Below are 20885 nucleotides of genomic sequence, written 5' to 3' on the forward strand. Positions count from 1 at the left end.
AGAAAGAGACATATTTTTACATCGAATAGATTACGCCTGGGCACCAGAAAATCACTTATAATAGGTTTTGCGTGGAGCGTAGCCCTATATGGAGCAGAGACTCGGACTATACTGAACACTGAGAAGCTTTTGAAGTATGGTGTTGGAGGAGAACGCTAAAAATTCCACGGATAGAAATGGTAAACAATGTAGAGGTTTATAGAAGAATGAATACTTAACACAAATCGGTATGGAATACGTTGAAATTGAGAAGAAAAGCATGGATCGGACACCTAATAAGAAATAGTCCTTGGCTAACAGCAATAATGGAGGGAAAAATAAAAAAGGCAAACCTGGAAGAGGAAGGCCTAGAACATCGTTCTTGAAGCAAGTGATGGAAGATACCGGAATGGGAACATACTGGGAGTTAAAAAGGCGACAGGGAAAAATGGAAAGAGGCATCAATATTTATTTAACCAATCTTTGGATTGAAAAAAAAAAGTGCAGTAAATCTCCAAGTTTTTGTGTGTTTATTTAGTAATAAATGTAAGACGCAATGTTTTTAAATCGGTCATATGTTCAGCAAAAAAATTGTCGAGTGAACTACATAATAGTGTATAGTGTTTGTTTATTCCACAAATGTCACCAAATAATGATGGCCAATCATACTGTCTGTTGAAAACATAACTGTTAGGCTTTTGGTTAAGTGGACTGTAAACACTGTTTAGCTATTAACGTTATTTAATTATTAATGTATTACACGGGAAAAAGTACATATTTAGTTCAACTAAAAATATGGTTATTATAGGGACACAATCAATTTCTAGTTGGAATAACTAAATAGTCGGCCCGGCTATGTATTGTTGTACCTATATTAGATACCTAACCATAATTTTTCCCATCTTGCTTGGAACAATAAAAGTAAAATATACTACGTGGCCTACAACAGTAATGCAATACTTAATAAGTAAAATTGTATTTTTAAAAATGCTTCAAATCCAAACTGTATAATATGGAAAAAAGGTGAAGTATCTGTTTAAGTTAATACATATCATGTGATTAAAATCGCGAGTAAAGCTGTTTATTATTAAATACATTAAATTAATTTACAGCCTGGATATTAGCGAACAGTGCAAATATTATTTAAATATACTAACAATAGTGTTGTATAATTTTAGAAGAATTATATAATTTAATTCTGGTCTAAATTAGCATATTTGATTTTTTAAAGTTTCTACACGTTTATCTATATCGTCGGGGTTTACTTGCCACCATATGCCATCAATTTCTCTGTACACCTGTACTTCGGGTGTTAAGCCTTTAATTTTTAAGGTACAAGTTTTCTTGTCTTCATTAGGCAAAACAAATACATCTTCTGTTGGACATGTTGTCAACAAGAACAATGTTATAAATTGACACATCTTTGTTAATGGAACTTGATACAAATTTCTGTCTAAAAATATTAAAAAAAAAAAAACAATAATTTTTATAATTTGAAAAATTTGAAAAATTTAGCTTACTAGTTACTACTTTAGTTTTTGGTGCAAGACAAAACAATACTTAACTTGTCAAAAAGTCATTGATAAAGACACATTATATAACATTATTATGTGGCCCATTTTTAAAAGCAGAAGTAAGTTGTCACAGGGCGCCAGGGTGCAAATTATTTGCAAATAAATGAGCAATAAGTTAAAAATATTTTCAACCCTTAAACAACTATTTTAGGGTAGTATAAAATATAGATTTGTTAAAGTATTTCTAAATTTTAAATTGAATATGAACGTTTAAATTTAAAATGAATAACTAAGAAAACATACATATTTTGGAAAACTTATGCTCAAAGCTCCTAATTAATATGATTTTGAAAAAAATAGGGTAATATTTTGTTAAGGAGCAGAAAAATAACCTGACTTCTAGTCCACCCTTTTTTACAGTATATGTATATATGTAAATATAATATATAAATAATAATATTTTTAATGCCACGACAAACTTATATGAAACTTACCTGATGTACGGATGATTCGATTTCTTGAATTCTCTGTAGGTGCATATCTTCTCTCTTCTAGAAGATTGGTTATATTTTCAAAATCTGCAATAGTTAATAAAAAAACAGGGGTAATACTTTTATTTTAATAACCTGCCATTAGTATTGAATGTCAAATGAAGTATTCTTGCTTCATTTGAAGTACATACATTTTCATTATACAGGATTTTTTACATACATATACATGATTTTTTTTTTAGGGTTTATCAGTTTTTCCCTATTGTTTTTATGCAATGTGATCTCTATTTTTCGCATAGAATTTTAATTTTACCACCTTTAAAATTTGTTGTTTTTGTATCAACTCTCAGTACTTCAATGAAAACGTATATTTTTTTATTAACTTTTTGATTTAAAAATTATTTACTGCAAATTTGACTGGTCGATAACCAGTTTTCGTTTATTATTCCAAAAACGGTCGCAACCCATGAGTTATATAAATATTCACCTATTGCCTGGCAAATTATATTGTTTAATGCTTTTCCAATAAGGCTTCTTCTCTGATCTCCAAGCTGTGGTAAATCTAAGTTCATAAGATCTGAAAAATAAATTAGTGGATACACAATAGCACTATATTCGTCTAGTCAAGAAATTATTATATTCATAATTTTGTTATTCTATTGCAAGATAGTACAAATTCGACAAACCCACACACTCTCCGACTAAAAATGTATTATACTAAAATTATTGTTTTACCTAAAATATATTAAAATACTAAAGCAAATTCAAACTCTACAATAAGCCTAGAAGCTATTTAAGATTTTCGATTACCTTCGGATGGGACGTCAGGAGCAACAATTTCTATAGCATTATATATAACAAATCAATACAGTTACAGTAAATAAAATTCGGTTTTATCTAACACATTATTTCTAAAACCGAGAATGTAAAGATCAAGTATATAAAGTAATCATCAATTTCGGAAATTGCTCCCTTAAACATGTTAAGTTTGATATTTACTTAATGCATCTACGAATTCATTTTTCAAAGTTTCTTGGAGTCCTATAGATGCTGTAAATAATTAAAAAAAAATTAATTTTGAAACTTACTTGTATTATACATACTATTATTCCCGATAAATTCATAAATAATGAATATGTGTGAAGTATATGAGAATAATATGTGTAAGTATAATAAAAAATTATAAATGCATGGTTACCTTGTATGCTGTTATTACACGGATATTCTAAATTACAACAAATGCATCGAGAATATTAAAAAACTGTGTGAAAATATTTCCAAAATATGCATTGCAAACTATTACCAAGTGAAACGATTATTTGATTTATAAAATTGATATTCACATATTCTGAAATTAACATTACATAAATTAATGATATAGGAACTTGTTAACTATTTAAAAAATATATTTATTATATAGTTTTTACTACCGAATAAAAATACATCATTAAAAACTATTTGTTTAATTACATGCTCCAATCCGTCTAGAAAAAAACAAATAAAGATTCAGCCGTGATAAGAAAATTAAAATAAAATAAAACTATAGGTACATTTATATATTTTTTAATTACATGCTGCAATCCGTCTAGAATAAACAAATAAATTGTATTCATAGTAAAATAAAATTGTACATATGTATTTATAAACCATTAGAATAATGTTAATCCACGCTTTAAGCAGTGACTATTTGTCAAAAATGCTTATAAAAATATTTGACTTTTATAACTTCAGTGATTATACAAAATTTAGAACACTAGTTCTATTTAACACTTGCACTTTTTTAAACAGATTATAAAAACTCAGAAAACCACAAAATAATAATTATATATTAGTAAATTCATTTAAAGTAAATTTTACTTGCTATAAAGTTATCTTCTACAATACAATTGTTCGTATTATGAGCAACCTCGATGAGTGTGTCTGTAATACGTAATTAATATATATATATATATATACATAGAAAACGGTAACATTTCAAAATTAAAAAAGCTATTTTTTTTATAAAAGAAAAATGTTACCGACTTGTAATGGCAATTTGCTTCCTATACTCCTCAACTATAAAAAAATGTTTAAAATCTTACTTAATATGTATAATATTGTTAAAAAAAAAAAAATTACTTGGTTCACGTGTTGAAACATTGACAAAAAAAACCGACATTAAAAAACAGAAAAGTTTCATTTTTATCTGTGAACAATAATAAACATAAAATCTACTTTTATTAGTCATGGACGCCGCCAGAGATGCGCAAATGTTGGTATAACAAGGCTGTAATACCAACTTTTTGATACAATTTTTTATTTTAAATACACTTTTTGGAGTTAGATACTTACTTAAATTGTTGGACCATTAGTATATCTTAGACAACGGTTTAAAAATGGTCTTCTTACGACTTGCAATTAGGTACCTATATATTCGACCGAAAACTTAATGTGTTTTTACAGTGTACCAATTGTGTTTACACAGCTGGTGCATTTTTTTTGGTATGATTCATCATGTACAGACGATTTTCTTTAGTTGAAAAAAGTTTAAAAAAAAAATAGAACTATAAATATAAAAAGTATGTATTCTTCTGTTTTTTTTTTATGAAAAAAAATATAAATTTAAGAACAACTAAATAATACTATTTTTATTTCATTAAGGGTAACCCAAGAACATGTAGGTTTGTAAGAATAAGTTAATAATATCGTTTATCATCTTTGTGTTGTATTTGTCTAAAATTATTAATTATATTCCTTTAATTTCCATCGATTGGTTTTTAGACAGCCCAACCAGTACCACAGACATAATACAATTTTTTTATTCATCATTTATACATGTTTAAATCACAAATAAATTTCTATTATTATATGAAAAAAAACGTTTGTTTAGAAACGTTAATTTCTAGCTGTTACGGTATTATAAAAGAAAAATCATAATGAAGAATCTTAATTACTGTTTAAGATTTTTACACAAAAAGATAGGCTAAGGTATAAGCTGAACATTTAATTCTTTAGCTTTCGAGAAATTATAACATACTAACATACTAAATTAAATAAATTTTTTAGAGTTTGATAGTTACTGTACTTACTTAAATTGTTGGCCAGTTAGAATTTCTAAGACAACAATAGTAACTTGTTCAGCTATTCAAACTAACTGTTTGGAAATGGTAATTTTACGACTTGTAGTTGGGTTTATATATATATTTCGACCGAAAAATCAGAAACTTAACATTGTTTACTGTGTACCTGTTTGTTTTGCACAGCTGGTAAATTAATTTTTGTTTTGTATGATTTATTATGTAAAGACAATTCTTCGACGCGGAGCCAGACTCTGTAGTTATTCTTTGTTTTTGTCTAGACTATGTTAGTATTCTTAGTTGTAGGTTTGACAATTACTCATGTAATTGTCATAACAATGTTTACATTAGACAACTTCGAATTAAATTTATATTATATGACCTTAGTGACGGCCATAGTTTCAAATTTAAATTATACCTATATCTCACCCCCCACGGAGGGTGGAAATTGTTTGTCCTTGTATGCAATTTTTAGACTTTTTTTGTAATAGGATTGGTGTCAAAAGATTGTCTTGTATTTATAATTTATTGGTGTTATTAGCCCACCCGTAATGGATGGCCTTTAGAAAAATTGGCATAAATTTGTATGTTTTCGCCAAAATTCAGTACACTTACTTTAATCCTGAATCCTAAAGAAACAGCTCTATAACTGTTATTCAGGTATATTTGTTTCAATTGTGTTTGGTATAACATTGTTATTGGTTTGCCAAAAAAAAAAAAAAAAAGCCCGTACAGTGGGGTCAGTTGTTAAGTGTTAAATTTCGACAGTTTGATGCAGAAAATAAGTAAAATTGTATTTTTAAAAATGCTTCAAATCTAAGCTGTATAATATGGAAAAAATGTGGAGTATCTGTTTAAGTTAATACATAAGCAATAATGTGATTAAAATCGTGATTACAGCTGTTTATTATGAAGCACATTCAATTAATTTACAGCTTGGATATTAGAGAACAGTGAAAATATTATTTAAATATAATAACAATCATATTGTATAGTTTTAGAAGAAATATATAATTGATTCCTGGTTTAAATTAGCATATTTGATTTTTTAAAGTTTCTATTGGATTATCCAAGTCATTGTAGGGTACTTGCCACCATATGCCATCAATTTCTCTGTACATCCGTACTTCGGGTGTATAATTAATTTGTAATGCACAAGTTTTCTCTTCTTCATCACTCCGAACATGTACAACTTCTATTGGATATTTTGTCAACAAGAACATTATTATAAATTCACACATCTTTTTGAATGGAACTTGATACAAATTTCTGTCTAAAAAAATAAAAAAAAAAACAATAATTTTTATAATTCGAAAAATTCAGCTTACAAGTTACTACTTTGGTTTTTGGTGCAAGACAAAACACAAAAATAAATACATAAATACATATTTTGGAAAAAGGGTGCTCGCCACTCCTAATTGAAATTATTATGAAAATTTGAATAAAATAGGGTAATATTTTGTTACCTCCAAGGTACTCTGGTTTTTATGCAATGCCAACTCTATATGTAAACTTACCTGATGCACGGATGATTCTATTTCTTGAATTCCCTGTAGGAGCATGTCTTCTCTCTTCTAGAAGATTGGTCACATTTTCAAAGTCTGCAAAAGTCCATTAATAACCAAAAAAATTAACTAGCTGCTCGTGATACAGTTTTGGATTATTATTCCAAAAAATGTTGCAACCCATTACAGCTCTGTATAGTTATTTACCTATTGCCTGGCAAATTATATTTTTTACAGCTATTCCAATGAGATTTCTTCTCTGATCTCCAAGTTGTGGTAAATCTAAGTTCATAAGATCTGAAAAATGTATTAGTTGATACACAATGACATTATATTCCTTTAGTCAAGAAATTATTATATTCATAATTTTGTTTTTCTTCTGCGAGGTAGTACCAATTCCTTTACTATTACGACAATCACTAACACTCTCCAACTAAAAATGTATTATACTAAAGTTATTGTTTTACCTAAAATACTTGAAAAAAATAAAGCAAATTCAAACTCTACAATAATTCTAGAAGCTATTTAAGAATTTCGATTACCTTCGGATGGGACTTCAGGTGCAGTAATTTCTGTAACATAATATATAACAAATATCAAATCAATTAACTTTAGATAAAGTTAATAAAGTTCGGTTTTATCTAATACATTATTTCTAAAGCCAAGAATATTAAGATCAATATGTTAAGTAATTATCAATTTCGATAATTGCTCCCTTACACATGTTATGTTTGATATTTACTTAATTCATCTACGAATACTTTTTTCAAAGTGTGTTGGTGCACTAAAGATGCTAAAAATAATAACAAATACATTAAATATGGGCTAAGTATATAAGTATATGTGTAAGTATATTGTAAAAAATTATTAATACTTGGTTACCTAGCATGCTGTTGTTCCATGGATATTCTAAATTAAAACAAATGCATCGAGACTATTAAACAACTGTGTTTAAATATTTTCATAATATGCACTACAAATCATTACCAGGTAAAACGGTTGCTTGCATGATGAAATTGACAATTATATATTCTGTATCTAACATTACATAAATTAATTAGAATTTTTTATTTTCTATTCTATTATAAACAAGATGACAGACTTGGAAGTAGAAAAAAAAACATCTGTACTAGTAATTCGGGAACAATTTAACTGCCACGATTATATAAAATAGAATAAAATAATTGGGTTGATCTGATGCAAACGTGGCAAAATAAATAAAATACAATTATTATACGAATCAAGAATTACTATTGTTATACATGTTACAAAATGCTTACATTTATAATTTTGATAAAAATCTACGATTTATATCACAGATCTGTCTGCATAGAAACGCATTTGTGTTATTCAAATTCTTATACTATTAACGAATATTTTTTTACCTTACCTAATAAAAATACATCATTAAAAACGATATGTTTAATTACATGCTCCAATCCATCTAGAATAAACAAATAAAGATTCAGTTAAATGAAAAAATTAAAATCAAATAACACGATAGGTATATTTATATTTTTTTTAAATTGCATGCTCCAATCCATCTAGAATAAACAAATACATTTTATTTGTAATTGATGTTAAAATAAAAAATAAATGTATAGGTATATGTATTTATAAACCATAAGAATATTATTAATCCATGCTTAAGCAGAGACCATTTGTGAAGTGTGCTTATAAAATTTGTTTATACATTTCTTGATAATTTGGAAAACCACAAAATAATAACTATATATTAGAAAATTAATAAAAAATAAATTTTACTTGATATAAAGTTATCTTCTACGATACAATTATTCATATTATGAGCAACCTCGATGAGTGTGTCTGTAATACATAATTTAAAAAGATGTGTACAAAAACGTTAACATTTCAAAATTAAAAAAAAACAATTTTTTATAAAAGAAATGTATTACTGACTGTTAATAGCAATTTGCCTCTTATACGTTGTCTCTACTTTAAAAAAAAAGTGAAATATTAAATTGTTTCAAATCTTACTTAATATGCACGTTATTGTTTAAAATAAATCAATTACTTGGTTCGTCCGTTGAAACATTAACAAAGACAAACGATAGTAAAAAACAGAAAAGTTTCATTTTTATCTGTAAACAATGATAAACAATAAATAAATTTATATTAGTCATACAGGCCATCAGAGATGCGCAAATGTTGGTATTACAAGGCTGAAGGATTTATTTTTATTTTATATTTCTTGTTAATTTTGTTTATTTTACCAAGCATTCTTTATTTCCTACACCACTAATTGATTTCTTTTTTATAGCAAGGTAAAAAACTAACTTGAAAGGCTAAACTTGTAGTCAGGTCACCCTAATGAAGAAAAATGAGAAATAATCAATAAAAATGGTCTCTGTTAAATATTTATTGTATTGTGTAAAAACTTTGGTTAAACTACTGTATTTAAAATAACAAATATAATATTTAACTAAATGTTTTTAACGTTAAAAAAATATTTTTATTGGAATTAGCTTTCAAGAAAATATAACATACTAAATCAAATACATTTTTTGGAGTTTGTTAGTTATACTTACTTAAATTTATTATTGGACCGTTAGAATATCTTAGACAACGCAACGGTTTGAAAATGGTCTTCTTATGACTTGTACTTGGGTACTTATTTTATATTTTGACCGAAAATTTAGAAACTTAATGTGTTTTTACAGTGTGCCAATTGTGTTAACACTGCTGGTTCATTTTTTTTTGCCAGACCCTTTTGTTATTATTTGTTTTTGTCGAGAATATGTTACTATTCATAGTTTTATGTTTAACAATCACTCATAGATCTAATGTTTACATTAGAGAACTGTCAATTAAATTTATTTTATTAGACATGCTTTATTTCTTAAACCACTATTTGATTTTTTTTTATAGCAAGGTAAAAAACTAATTCGAAAGGTAGCTTATTGACCAAAATTGTAGTTAGGTCACCCTAATGACCGAAAAGTAGAAGTAATCAAAAATGGTCTCTGTTACATACTAATATATTGTGTAAAAAGTTAGGTTATATTACTGTATTTAAAATATAAATAGGTATTTATCTGAATATTTAACGTATTTTTAATGTAGTTAGCTTTCAAGAAAACATAACATACTAAATTAAATACATTATTTGGAGTTTGATACTTCCTTAAATTATCGGACCGTTAGAAAATCTATGACAACTGTTTGAAAATGGTCTTCTCACGACTTGTAGTTGGGTACCTATATATTTTGACCGAAAATTTGGAAACTTAATGTGTTTTTACAGTGTACCAATTGTGTTAACACAGCTGGTTCATTTTTTCTTTTGCCAGACTCTGTTGTTATTCTTTGTTTTTGTCTAGACTACGTTACTATTCATAGTTTTAGGTTTAACAATTACTCATACAACTAATGTTTACATTAGAGAACAAAATTCAGGACACTTACTAACTAACTTAATCCCGATTCTTAAAGAAACAGCTCCATAACCGATAGTCAGGTATATTTGTTTCTCTTGTATTTGGTATCACAATGTTTTTGATTAGGTTGTATCGAAAATCGGATAAATGTTAAAGCCAGTACGTTTTAATGTGTAAATTACAATACTAATTGTAAAACATGTATTATGACACATTTAGTAACCATAGAGTATATAATATAAGATTCCCATGTAATATAACAAATGTGTAACATTTTCGATAAACTGTAGAGCGTAGTTTTCTAATATGAGTTATTTGAAACATTAGTTCAGACCACAAAGGTTTACTGTAATGGAAATAATTACATTGTTAATGAGTACAAACGGTTGTAATCCACAAGCGTTTAACAAGACATACATTATGTGTGATTTATGCCACTGTATTTTTGCAAAAAAAAAACGGTCGGTTATCAAGTGTTAAATATTCGTGCTATTCAGTTATTATTATCAGGTATGTAAAGATTGCAATATTTTATGTTGTTTGTTTAATTTAGTGAATTATTCAAATGCAAACAATTCTTTTTTATAAATATATATATTTATTATGTAATATAATGAAAATATTTTTCAGATACTAGGAAATTAACGAACAGTGCAAATATTATTTAAATATAACAACAATGGTATTGTAAAGTTTTTCAAGAATTATAAATAAAAATGGTTCCTGGTGTAGTTTAGCATATTTGATTTTTTAAAGTTTCTACACGTTTATCTTTGTCGTCGGGGTTTACTTGCCACCATATGCCATCAATTTCTTTGTACACCTGTCTTTCGGGGTTTAAGCCTTTAATTTGTATGGTAAAAGTTTTCTCGTCTTTATTGTTCATAGTAGATACATCTTGTGTTGGAAATTTTGTCAACAAGAACAATGCTACAAATTGACACAACTTTGTTAATGGAACTTTATGCAAATTTCTGTCTAAAAATATAAAAAAAAAACAACAATTTTTATAATTCGACAAATTCGGTTTACTAGTTACTATATTGGTTTGTGGTTCAAGACAAAACTATACTTTACTTGTCAAAAAGTCATAAATAAATATACATTATTTATTAGTTAAGGCTATTAATTAAAAAAAAAATATATATATACATTAAATATTATGTGGTCCGTATTGAAAAGCAGAAGTAAGAGTTGACAAGGTGCCACGCTTACTACTTGATATTTGTAAAAAGTATGTGTTAATAGTGACTAAACATTATACAGTATATGTATATATGTATAACTACACATATACTCATAAATAAATTATAATATTTTTAAAGTCATGACAACTCTATATGTAAACTTACCTGATGCACGGATGATTCTATTTCTTGAATTCTCTGTAGGAGCATGTCTTCTCTCTTCTATAAGAGAAGTCAAATTTGTAACATCTGCAAAATTTAATAAAAAAACGCGATTAATACTTTTATTTTTATACCCTGCTATTAGTATTGAAGGTCGAATGAAGTATTCTTGCTTTATTTGAATTGCATTAATTTTTATTATACAGGCTGATCCACTCAATAACTTATAGGGTTTAATAATTTAATTAATCTTTATAGCTCCGATGCAGAGCAGCTCCCTCTTACCCCTTCTTAAATTAATTTTTATTATATCAGCTCTCCAAACTAAAATTTTAACGTATATAGTTTATCAAATTTTTAAGTTAACAAAAATTTACTGAATATTTTAACTGGTCGATAACCAGTTTTGGATTATTATTCCAAAAACGGTTGCAACCCATTACAGCTTATAAATAAACATTTACCTAAGGCCTGGCAAATTATATTTTTTAATGCTTTCCCAATAAGATTTCTTCTCGCGTCTCCAAGGTGCCTTAACTCTAAGTCCATAAGATCTGAAAAAATAATAAGTGACTGTGACTTGTTAAAAAAAATAGATACAAAACATAAATTAATTGATACACAACGGCATTATATTCATTTAGTCGAGAAAGGATTATATTCATAATTTTGTCCAACTTAAAGTTTATTGTATTGAAATTATTGTTTCACCTAAAATATATTAAAATAATAAAGCATACTTAAACTCTACAACAAGCTTTATAGCTATTTAAGATTATCGAAAAAGGCTCAATTACTTTCGGATGGGACTTCAGGAGAATTCATTTCTATAACATAATGTATAACAAATATGAAATCATTATAGAACAATTAAAAAATTTCGGTTTTATCTAATACATTATTTTTCAAACTTAGAAATAAAGAGCAATATATTAAGTGATCATCAATTTTGTAAATTGTTCCCTTTAAAAATATTAAATTTGACATTTACTTAATTCATTTAGGAATTGTTTTTTCAAAGTGTCTTGGAGTGTTATAGAATCTAAAAATAATAACAAAATACATTTTGCGGTACATATTTTTGAAACTTATATGTATTTTGAAGTATGCAAGTATAATATAAAATTATAAATGCATGGTTACCTTGTGTGTTTTTAGTACATGGATATTCTAAATTAAAACAATAAATGCATCGAGAATATTAAACAGCTGCGGGGAGATATTCCCATAAAATGAAGTACAAATTATTACCAGGTGATACTATTGCATGACTAATAAAATTGATATCCACGTATTCTGAAATTAACATTACATAAATTAATGATATTAGATTGGATTTTCTATTCTGTTATGAACAGCAGAACAGCTGAGTTCGAAGTAGAAAAAAAAACTCTGTACTAGTAGTTCGGAAATAGTGTAACTGTCAAGATTATATTAAACTATGACAATAATCATACTTGGTACAAATTGTCAAGTTAAATTTTCGATAAAAATCAACGATATATTATATCACTGCTAAATTTGCATAGAAATGCATTTGTGTTACTCTAATATTTGTATACTATCATCAAATATTTTTTGCTACTAGAAACTGTTATCTTTATTTTTTTAAAAATATTATATAGTTATTACTACCGTATAAGTATACATCTTTGAAAACTATTTTTTTAATTAGATGCTCCAATCCATCTAGAAATAACAAATAACTATTTTAGCCACAATAAAAGATTTAAAAAAAAATGTTGTACATACATAATATGTCTACAAATTTTTAAATAAAATTATACCATGATTATTCAATGACTATTAATTGCTAAGTGTACCTACTTATAAAAGTATTTTACATTCATAGCTTAAATATTCGCTCAGTATCCAGTGCACTGGTTCTGTATAACGATTGCACTTTTTTAAACGGTTTATAAAAACTATAATTGGATTTTTTTACAAATTCTTTGACAATTATATTGTATAAGTTGATAAATTTAATATAAATTTTACTTGATATAAAGTTATCCTCTACGGTACAATTATTCATATAATGAGCAAGCTCGATCAGTGTGTCTGTAATACGTTGTTTAAAAAATATGTATAAAAACGGTAACATTTCAAAATTAAAAAAGGTATTTAAAAAAAAAAAAGAAATGTTACTGACTTGTTATGGCAATCTGTCTCTTATATGTCGTCTCAACTGTAAGTAAAAACTTTAATTTTAAATGGTTTTACATTTTACTTAATATGTAACATAGTTATTGTTTAAAATAAAATAATTACTTGGTTCGTCCGTTGAAACATTAACAAAGACTATCGATAGTAAAAAACAGAAAAGTTTCATTTTTATCTGTAAACAATAATAAACATAAAATCTATTTATATTAGTCATAGACGCCACCAGAGATGCGCAAATGTTGGCGTTACATGTGTGTATTTTTTGATATATTTTTAAAATTATTTTACTAGACCTACTATACTTCCTAAAATCGTTAATTGATTTTTTTTTATAGCAAGGTAACAAAGGTACTTGAAAGGTAGTTTATAGGCCAAAATTGTAGTTAGATCTTCCTAATAAGGAAAATGTAAAAAAAAAAAATAAAAAAAAGGTCTCAGTTGATTATTAAATGTGTTGTGTAAATAGTTAGGTTATACTACTGTGTTTAAAGTACAAAACATAAGAAGGCGTTTAACTAAATATTTAACGTTTTGGAAAATTTTTTTATTGTTGTTAGCTCTCAAGAAATCATAATATACAAAATTAAATACAGTATTTGGAGTTTGATACTTACTCAAATATTTGGACCGTCAGAGTTTGTTAGACGAGGGTTTGAAAATGGTCTTCTTACGACTTGTAATTGGGTACCTATATATTTCGACCGAACATTTAGAAAACTAATGTGTTTTTACAGCGTACCAATTGTGTTTGCACAGCTTGTTCATTTCTTTTTTTGTATGTTTCATCATGTACAGACAATTTTCGACATATCTACATTAGAGAATATCTATTTACAATGTTTGAAAAATTTTAACGTTGTACAAACTGCGACAAAAATAATAAGATAGGTACATTCTATAAACTGCGATAATTTATTTAATATGCTTACTGGCTGCTATATAATATATACATACCGAATACCGATACGAATGCTATCTTGTAACATGTATTATTATAGACCTATGGTGTGCACATGGTCAACAGAAGTAAAAGTGTAAAAATAAAAGTTAAAAAACTATTTTAAAATATGGAATTAGAACATATTATTATTTAACTAACATTAAAAATTGTTGTATCTACATATAATAGGATCATACTGTCTTGTATTTATAATTTAGTAGTGTTATTAGCCCACCCGTAATTTTCGGGCATTAAAAAAATTGGCATAAATGAGTATGTTTTCGCTAAAATTCAGAACACTTAACTAACTTAATCCTGAACGTTAAAGAAACAACATCTGTAACAGCTTTTGTTCAGGTTCATTTGTTTCTAGTGTGTTTGGTATCATATTGTTATTGATTTAGTTATATCGAAGAATATAGGATAAACGTTTAAGCTAGTACGTTTTAATATCCAAATTACAATACTGGTTGAAAAACATTTATTGTGACACATTTAGTAACCATAGAGTATATAATATAGGATTCCCTTAATTAACAATTGTGTAAAAATTTTCTATAAACTTTCTAGGGTATTTTTCTAATACCATTTATTTGAAACATTAGTTCAGACCACAAAGGTTTACTGTAATGGAAATATGTACATTTATATTGAGTACAAAGAGTTTTAATCAACGACCATTCCAAAGACGTTTAACAAGATATACATAATGTGTGATTTATGGCACTGTATTTTTGCAAAAAAGGGGTCAGTGATCAAGTGTTAAGTATACGTGCAATCCAGTTACTTTTATCAGGTATGCAGAGATTGCAATATTTTATGATGTTTGTTTATTTTATTGTATTATTAAAGTGTAAACGATTCTTTTTTTTATAAATAAAGATATTTATTATGTATTATAATGATTATATTTTTCAGATACTTGAATATTAGTGAACAGTGCAAATATTATTTGAATATAATAACAATTGTGTTCTATAATTTTTAAAGGATTATAAATAAAAATGGTTCCTGGTTTAATTTAGCGTATTTGATTTTTTAAAGTTTCTACACGTTTATTTATGTCGTCGGGGTTTACTTGCCACCATATGCCATTAATTTCTCTGTACACACTTGTATCGGGTATTGAGCTTTTATTTATTATGGTACAAGTGTTCTCGTCTTCATTGACCAGAGCAAATACATCATGTGTTGGACATTTTGTCAACAAGAACAATGCTATAAGTTGACACATCAAACATGATGAAACGTGATACAAATTTCTGTCTAAAAATTAAAAAAAAAAAACAATAATTCGACCAGTTCAGCTTTTTAGTTACTACATTGGTTTTTAGTGCAAGACAAAACAATACTTGACTTGTCAAAAAGTCATAAATAAAGTTACATTATATATGTGGTCCGTATTGAAAAGCAGAAGTAAGATGTCACAGGGTGCCACGCTTACTACTTGCAGACATGATAATTGTAGAAATTATGTGTTAATAGTGACCTAATATTATACGGTATATGTATATATGTATACCTAATATTTTTAAAGTCATGACAACTCTATATGTAAACTTACCTGATGCACGTATGATTCTATTTCTTGAATTCTCTGTAGGAGCATGTCTTCTTTCTTCAATAAGAGAAGTCAAATTTGTAACATCTGCAAAATTTAACAAAAAACGCGATTAGTATTTTTATTTTTATACCCTGCCATTAGTATTGAAGGTCGAATGAAGTATTCTTGCTTTATTTGAATTGCATTAATTTTTATTATACAGGCTGATCCACTCATTATCTTATAGGGTTTAATAATTTAATTTATCTTTATAGCTCCGATGCAGAGCAGCTCCCTCTTACCCCCTCATAAATTAATTTTTATTATATCAGCTCTCCAAACTTAAATGTTAACGTGTATAGTCTATTAACTTTTTAGTTTAACAAAAATGTACTGAAAATTTTAACTGGTCGATAACCAGTTTTGGATTATTAATCCAAAAACTGTTGCAACACATTACAGCTTTTTATAAATACCCACCTAATGCTTGGAGAATTATTTTTTTCAATGCTTTTCCAATAAGACTTCTTCTCGCATCTCCAAGCTGTGGTAAATCTAAGTTTATAAAATCTGAAAAAAATATTAAATGACCGTGTTGTTAAAAATAATCTAGTTGATACACAATAGCATTATATTCGTCTAGTCAAGAAATCATTATATTCATAATTTTGTCCAACTTAAACTTTATTGTATTGAAATTATTGTTTTACTAAAATATATTAAAATAATAAAACATATTTAAACTCTACACAATCCTTAAAGCTATTTAAGATTATCGAAAAAGGCTCAATTACTTTCGGATGGGACTTCAGGAGCAGTAATTTCTATAACATAATATAAAACAAATATAAAATAATTATAGATACAGTTAAATAAGTTTGGTCTTATCTAATACATTATTTCTAAAACTGACAATATAAAGACCAATATATTATGAAATCATCAATTTTGAAAATTGCTCACTTAAAAATGTTTAATTTGATATTTACTTAATTCATCTAGGAATTCTTGTTTCAAAGTTTCTTGGAGTCTTATAGATCCTAAAAATAATAACAAAAACAATTGTGCAGTACATATTTTTGAAACTTATATGTTTTTTACATAATATTGTTCCTGATATATTCATAAATAATTTATGTGCGTTAAATATACAAATATATGTGTAAGTATAATATAAAATTATAAATGCATGGTTACCTCGTATGCTGTCACTACATTGATAATCTAAAACAAATGCGTTGAGAATATTAAACATCTGTGTAGAAATATATCCATAATATGCAATACAAATTATTACCAGGTGATACTATTACATGATTCATGAAATTGAGATTTATAAGATCTGGAAATAACATTACACAAATTTATAAATTTTCTTTTCTATTAAAAACAGGAAGACAGAGTTTGAAGTAGAAAAAAACATCTGTAATTTACATATTATTAAATAAAATAAATGATATCATTGTGGCTGAGTTGAAGCAAACGTGGCAATTAGAATAAAACATAATTATTAGATGAATCAAGCATGACTATAGTGATAATTGTTACAAAAAGATTCCATTTGTATTTTTGATAAAAATCTATGATTTATATCACTGATAAATGTGCATACAAATGCATTTGTGTTACTCAAATTTTTATACAATTATTAAACACTTTTTTCTACTAGAAACTTTAATCTTTATTTTTTTAAGTATTATATAGTTGTTACTACCGAATAAATATACATCTTTAAAAACTATGTTTTTAATTAGATACTCCAATCCATCTAGAAAAAACATATAACGATTTTAGTCACAATAAAAGATTAAAATTAAATAAATTGTTGTCAATATATATATGTATTTATAAATCTTCAAAATAAAATTATTCCATACTCAAACATTGACTATATGCTAAGTGTGCTTATAAAAGGATTTTACTTTCAGAACTTATTTGCACAATATTCAGTACTCTTGTTTTACATAACGACTGCACTTTTTTAAACAGTTTATCAAAACTATAATTGATTTTTATTTACAGATTCCTTAACAATTATGTATGTATAAGTTAATTAATGTAATGTAAATTTTACTTGATATAAAGTTATCTTCTACAGTACAATTATTCATATTATGAGCAATCTCGATGAGTGTGTCTGTATTACATAATTTAAAAGAAAATTTATAAAAACGTTAATATTTCTAAATTGAAAAAGCTATTTTTTTTTATAAAATAGAAATGTTACCGACTTGTAATGGCAATTTGCTTCCTATACTCCTCAACTGTAAAAAAATGTTTTACATCTTACCTAATATGCATGACATTGTTAAAAATAAAATAATTACTTGGTTCGTCCGTTGAAACATTAACAAAGACAAACGATAGTAAAAAACAGAAAAGTTTCATTTTTATCTGTAAACAATAATAAACATAAAATCTACTTTTATTAGTCATAGACGCCACCAGAGATGCGCAAGTGGTGGTATTACAAGGCTGTAGTTTTATATTTTGATATATTTTTTGAAATTATTTTACTATACATACTTTATTTCCTAAACCGTTAATTGATTTTTTTTAATAGCAAGGTAAAAAACTAACTAGAAAGGTAGTTTATTGGCCAAAATTGTAGTCAGGTGACCCTAATATATATATTTTTTTTTAATTCTCTGTTAAATATTAATGTTTTGTGTAAATAGCTAGGTTGTACTTCTGTATTTAAAATATAAATTATAAGAAGGTATTTAACTAAATATTTAACGTTTTAAAAAATATGTTTATTGTAGTTAGCACTCAAGAAAACATACCATACTAAATTCAATTTATTATTTGGAGTTTAATACTTACTTAAATTATTGGACCGTTAGTATATCTTAGACAATGGTTTGAAAATTATTTTTTTACGACTTGTAATTGGGTACCTTCGTATTTTAGTGACCTTGTGTGTTTTTGCAGCGTACCTATTGTGTTTACACAGCTGGTTCATTTTTTTTTTTTGGTAGGTATGATTCATCATCTACAGACAATTCTCCGACGTATATTCTATACTTTGTTGTTCTTAGATTTAGGTTAAACAATTACTCAAACATCTAATATTTACATTAGAGAACTGTCAAATAAATTTTTAATATGGGTTACGGCAATATTTAAACTATACTTATATCTTACCCCCCCCCCCCCCGACGGAGGGTGGTATTTGTTTCTCATTGTGTGAAATTTTAAGACCTTTTAGTTGAAAATTTGTCAGGAGATAGGAACCATATGAACCCATAACATATTGAACATATGTATGTTGTGATTGAACCTAACATGTGTGTGGAAATATTTTCATAATATTCGTTACAAATTATTACCAGGTGATACTATTAAATGAATCATAAAATTGAGATTTATAAGATCTGAAATTAACATTTACCAAATGTATGATATTAGATTGAATTTTTTATTCAGTTATGAACAGGAGTTTGAGGTAGAAAAAACATTAAACATCTGTACTATTATGTCGGGAATAATATAACTGACATTATTGAACAAAATAGAAGAAAATAATAGGGCTGAACTGAAGCAAACGTGACAATAAGAATAAAACACAATCATTAGATAAATCAAGCATGACTATAGTGATACTTGTTAAGAAATAAATCCCATTTATATTTTTGATAAAAATCTATGATTTATATTACTGATAAATTTGCATAGAAATGCAATTGTGTTACTCTAATTTTTATACAATTATCAAATAATTTTGGATGGGGATGGGGATGTTAAAATAATAGAGCCTTGCTAACATTTCAAAAAAACACAAAGCATGTGAAGTAAGGTTGGTTAGGTAAGTAAAACGGAGTATGTCATAATTGGGCGAAGAAGTAGAGAATACCGACAAGGAGAGGTTATAGAAGTAGAACACCATAAGTTTAAGAGAGCGCCACATTTTAAATACCTAGGATCCATAATAACACAAGATAGATACAGATTTTTTTTACTCATCAGTTGGACATATTTTGATATTTTAATAATAAACATTTATTTTTACAGATAAATATAAAAGATTTGTCTTTAAAGGTAGCTGAATAACTTAGTTTAGCAGATTTTAAACAAATTTCATTATTTTGTTTACCTACCAATTTAAACAACAATGAAAATACAGTTTTACAGGGAACATATAGTCTTCAAGTATGTTATTTTGCTAATACAACATTATTATTTAAAGTTTATGATGTACAAATTTGATGTGGATTTGGGCTGAGAGCTTCCGAGATGTTAAATGGCATCTGGAGTGTTGTGTGTTCTGCATATTTTCTAAATTCAGCTAAAAAATGATATAGGAATACCACAGGTTTCACATAAGAGAGCAAACCATATATTTATAACTACAAAACATATTTTAAATAAGTAGTTCCTAAAAAATTATTACTCATTACGTTTCATGTACGTTTCAATGACCTTAAGATGGAGGTGGACACTAGGATACAAATGGGAAATAAATGTGATTTTGGCCTAAGAAGTATGTCTGGCTCAAAAATCTTATCAACAAAATTAAAAATACAATTGTACATGACCCTGATAAGACCAGTAGTTTTATATGGTTCTGAGATATGGACTCTAACAAAAGGTAGAAGAAACAAGACTTGCAGTGTTTGAACGGAAAATTCTAAGAAGAATTTATGGACCATGTATCGATTCTGACACTGGGGAATGGAGGATACGCCACAATGATGAATTGAAGAACTTGTTTCAAAAACCAGATATTATTGCAGAAATTACAAAGAAAAGATTAATGTGGGCTGGGCATGCTTGGAGGAAAGAGGGCTCATTTATTAAGGCGGTTATTAAAGAAAATCCGATTGGGAAAAGACCGTTAGGTAGACCGCGTTTACGATGGCAGAATCGTATCAAAATAGATGTTAAAGCAGTAGAACCAAATGTACAATGGAGAGAAGTTGCAGAGGATAGAGAAAGATGGCC

General features: G+C 26.9%; 3 protein-coding genes across 9 annotated transcripts; all 3 read right to left on the minus strand.

Annotated features, from left to right (window-relative positions):
* Positions 1 to 1090: 1090 nt before the first annotated feature.
* LOC126847401 (uncharacterized) lies at positions 1091 to 5357 on the minus strand. 4 transcript variants are annotated; one of them, XM_050587601.1, is made up of 13 exons: positions 5053 to 5357; positions 4316 to 4389; positions 4103 to 4194; positions 4007 to 4039; positions 3842 to 3904; positions 3415 to 3468; positions 3288 to 3332; positions 3183 to 3209; positions 2984 to 3034; positions 2795 to 2824; positions 2472 to 2561; positions 1988 to 2071; positions 1091 to 1432 (listed from the first exon to the last, which is right to left on the minus strand). In XM_050587601.1, exons 2-13 carry the CDS (start codon positions 4330 to 4332, stop codon positions 1188 to 1190), a joined length of 831 nt encoding a protein of 276 aa, XP_050443558.1. In that variant the 5' UTR covers positions 4333 to 4389; positions 5053 to 5357; the 3' UTR covers positions 1091 to 1187. The 4 variants fall into 4 exon arrangements, with proteins under 4 accessions (XP_050443558.1, XP_050443568.1, XP_050443576.1 ...); XM_050587611.1 differs by having other exon boundaries at positions 4103 to 4169; positions 5053 to 5355; XM_050587619.1 differs by having other exon boundaries at positions 4103 to 4169; positions 4316 to 4493; positions 5053 to 5355.
* Positions 5358 to 5922: 565 nt separating this feature from the next.
* Positions 5923 to 13678, minus strand: LOC126847384 (uncharacterized). Of its 4 annotated transcripts, none has more exons than XM_050587580.1 (11): positions 13564 to 13644; positions 13445 to 13480; positions 13291 to 13353; positions 12928 to 12981; positions 12544 to 12588; positions 12436 to 12462; positions 12284 to 12334; positions 12090 to 12119; positions 11757 to 11846; positions 11296 to 11379; positions 5923 to 6313 (listed from the first exon to the last, which is right to left on the minus strand). In XM_050587580.1, exons 1-11 carry the CDS (start codon positions 13622 to 13624, stop codon positions 6072 to 6074), a joined length of 783 nt encoding a protein of 260 aa, XP_050443537.1. In that variant the 5' UTR covers positions 13625 to 13644; the 3' UTR covers positions 5923 to 6071. The 4 variants fall into 4 exon arrangements, with proteins under 4 accessions (XP_050443537.1, XP_050443518.1, XP_050443527.1 ...); XM_050587561.1 differs by lacking the exons at positions 11296 to 11379; positions 11757 to 11846; positions 12090 to 12119; ... (4 more) ...; positions 13291 to 13353; positions 13445 to 13480 and adding exons at positions 6558 to 6641; positions 6753 to 6842; positions 7088 to 7117; ... (4 more) ...; positions 8310 to 8372; positions 8466 to 8501 and having other exon boundaries at positions 13564 to 13639; XM_050587570.1 differs by lacking the exon at positions 5923 to 6313 and adding an exon at positions 10585 to 10921 and having other exon boundaries at positions 13564 to 13678.
* Positions 13679 to 15354: 1676 nt separating this feature from the next.
* On the minus strand, positions 15355 to 18818 carry LOC126847423 (uncharacterized). Its single transcript, XM_050587639.1, has 12 exons — positions 18768 to 18818; positions 18269 to 18335; positions 18173 to 18205; positions 18016 to 18078; positions 17656 to 17709; positions 17239 to 17283; positions 17139 to 17165; positions 16931 to 16981; positions 16736 to 16765; positions 16422 to 16511; positions 15963 to 16046; positions 15355 to 15664 (listed from the first exon to the last, which is right to left on the minus strand). Exons 2-12 carry the CDS (start codon positions 18327 to 18329, stop codon positions 15420 to 15422), a joined length of 783 nt encoding a protein of 260 aa, XP_050443596.1. The 5' UTR covers positions 18330 to 18335; positions 18768 to 18818; the 3' UTR covers positions 15355 to 15419.
* Positions 18819 to 20885: the final 2067 nt, after the last annotated feature.

Source organism: Adelges cooleyi, unplaced genomic scaffold, assembly GCF_023614345.1.
Source record: "Adelges cooleyi isolate 19-005CV unplaced genomic scaffold, UGA_ACOO_1.1 ACOO_flye_CR_arks_rails_tigmint_CR_PRNA_1, whole genome shotgun sequence".
Taxonomy (NCBI): domain Eukaryota; kingdom Metazoa; phylum Arthropoda; class Insecta; order Hemiptera; family Adelgidae; genus Adelges; species Adelges cooleyi.

Excerpts from the sequence above, each read along its gene's own strand:
- LOC126847401 (XM_050587601.1), bottom strand. Across the intron at positions 3,469-3,841 it reads AGAAGATAACTTTATAGCAA|ACGGATTGGAGCATGTAATT; the intron begins GTAAAATTTACT and ends GTTTTTTTCTAG. Across the intron at positions 3,333-3,414 it reads TAATGATGTATTTTTATTCG|AATATGTGAATATCAATTTT; the intron begins GTAGTAAAAACT and ends TGTTAATTTCAG.
- LOC126847384 (XM_050587570.1), bottom strand. The coding sequence starts at position 13,672 with ATGACTAATATAAATAGATTTTATGTTTATTATTGTTTACAGATAAAA. Across the intron at positions 13,354-13,444 it reads GAGACAGATTGCCATAACAA|ACACACTGATCGAGCTTGCT; the intron begins GTCAGTAACATT and ends AACGTATTACAG. Across the intron at positions 12,463-12,543 it reads TCATGCAATAGTATCACCTG|AATATCCATGTACTAAAAAC; the intron begins GTAATAATTTGT and ends GTTTTAATTTAG.
- LOC126847423 (XM_050587639.1), bottom strand. The coding sequence starts at position 18,329 with ATGAAACTTTTCTGTTTTTTACTATCGTTTGTCTTTGTTAATGTTTCA. Across the intron at positions 18,079-18,172 it reads GAAGCAAATTGCCATTACAA|ACACACTCATCGAGATTGCT; the intron begins GTCGGTAACATT and ends TATGTAATACAG. Across the intron at positions 17,166-17,238 it reads TCATGTAATAGTATCACCTG|ATTATCAATGTAGTGACAGC; the intron begins GTAATAATTTGT and ends CATTTGTTTTAG.